Source organism: Lagopus leucura, unplaced genomic scaffold (genome assembly GCF_019238085.1).
Source record: "Lagopus leucura isolate 7727_CA_CO unplaced genomic scaffold, USGS_WTPT01 29019-0_obj-0_obj, whole genome shotgun sequence".
In the NCBI taxonomy this organism is placed as follows: Eukaryota; Metazoa; Chordata; class Aves; order Galliformes; family Phasianidae; genus Lagopus; species Lagopus leucura.
In genome coordinates, this window is record NW_024966119.1 from 1 (window position 1) to 1,112 (window position 1,112).

The 1,112-nt window shown below is 65.2% G+C and overlaps 1 protein-coding gene across 1 annotated transcript; it reads right to left on the reverse strand.

The window, feature by feature from the left end:
* Positions 1–93: 93 nt before the first annotated feature.
* Positions 94–1,029, reverse strand: LOC122192418 (zinc finger protein 740-like; the record flags this gene model as incomplete). Its single annotated transcript, XM_042892955.1, has 3 exons — positions 681–1,029; positions 293–424; positions 94–184 (listed from the first exon to the last, which is right to left on the reverse strand). Coding segments are annotated over exons 1-3 (232 nt in total), but the record flags the coding sequence as incomplete, so codon positions are not given.
* Positions 1,030–1,112: the final 83 nt, after the last annotated feature.

A 1,112-nucleotide genomic window follows, 5' to 3' on the forward strand; every position in this document is an offset into this window, starting at 1 on the left:
GGGGGGGGGCAGCCCTGTCAGCCCCCGTGACCCACAGCCCCAGGGCAGGCCGCCCCCCCCGACCCCGACCCCAACCCCAACTCCAACCCCAACCTGCCTTCTTAATGGACTTTTTGGGCTGCGATGCCTCCGCCGTCTCCTCCTCCTTTCGGCTGCGGGATTTCTCCCCATCCTGACGCAGTGCCTTGGCACGCAAAACCAAAACCCCACAGTGAGCTGCCCCCCTCCCCCCCCTCGCCCCCCAATTCCTCCAGGGGGTCACAGCACCCGACCCGCTCCCCCCACGCCATACCAGCACGTCGGGGCTGCTGCCCCTTTCCCTGCCCTCCGCCTGCTTTGAGCTCTGCTTCGGCATCATCTTCTTGCTGGCCACCGTGGGCACCAGGCAGACGCCGGAGAGCCCCTCGCACGCCAGCAGGCTCGCCTGGATTTGGGGGGGGGACGACGACGAGGGGGTGGGGAGGGATAGAAAAGAAAGCAGAACAACACACGAGGCCGGCGAGCTGCAGAAGCCGTCCCGCTGCAGCCCGAGCCCGCCCAAAGTGCAGATCAATTAACCGAGGACCTAATCGCTAATGGGTGGGCGGCGGTGGAGATGGGGGGGGCGGATATGGGGACGCCGGGGGCCCCGGGGGCTGCAGTGGTCTCGGGGTATGGGTGGGAGCAGTGGGGCTCATTACCTGAGCCATCTTGGGTCTGTCTGTCTGTCCTCGACAAAGGGATTGTAACAATCCTTTGGCCTTAACGCTCTCCCAGGGAAGGATTTTACCGTTAGAAAGCCGGGATTTATATAACTTTGGTTTCAGTTAATCATTTTTTTTTGGCCGGCCTTGCCCAGTACCCTCCACTTCGCCGACATCGCGCGGGATCGGGGCGCCCGGTGGCTGCTGTCCTCCTCGGTCACCCCCCGGCTGTGGGGGGGGGCGGCAGCGGGTGGGAGGGGACGGCGTTGTCCTCAGCGAGGGGACATCCCCGGTCCCCCCCCCCCGACTCCGGGAGGAAGATGTTGCTGTGAGTCTTGGCCTGGGGGAAGGAAACGGCGCTGTGTCCTCAGCTTGAGGGGTGGAGGGACCCCCCTGGTGGGAGGTGAATGGCAAAGGGGGGTGGCAAGG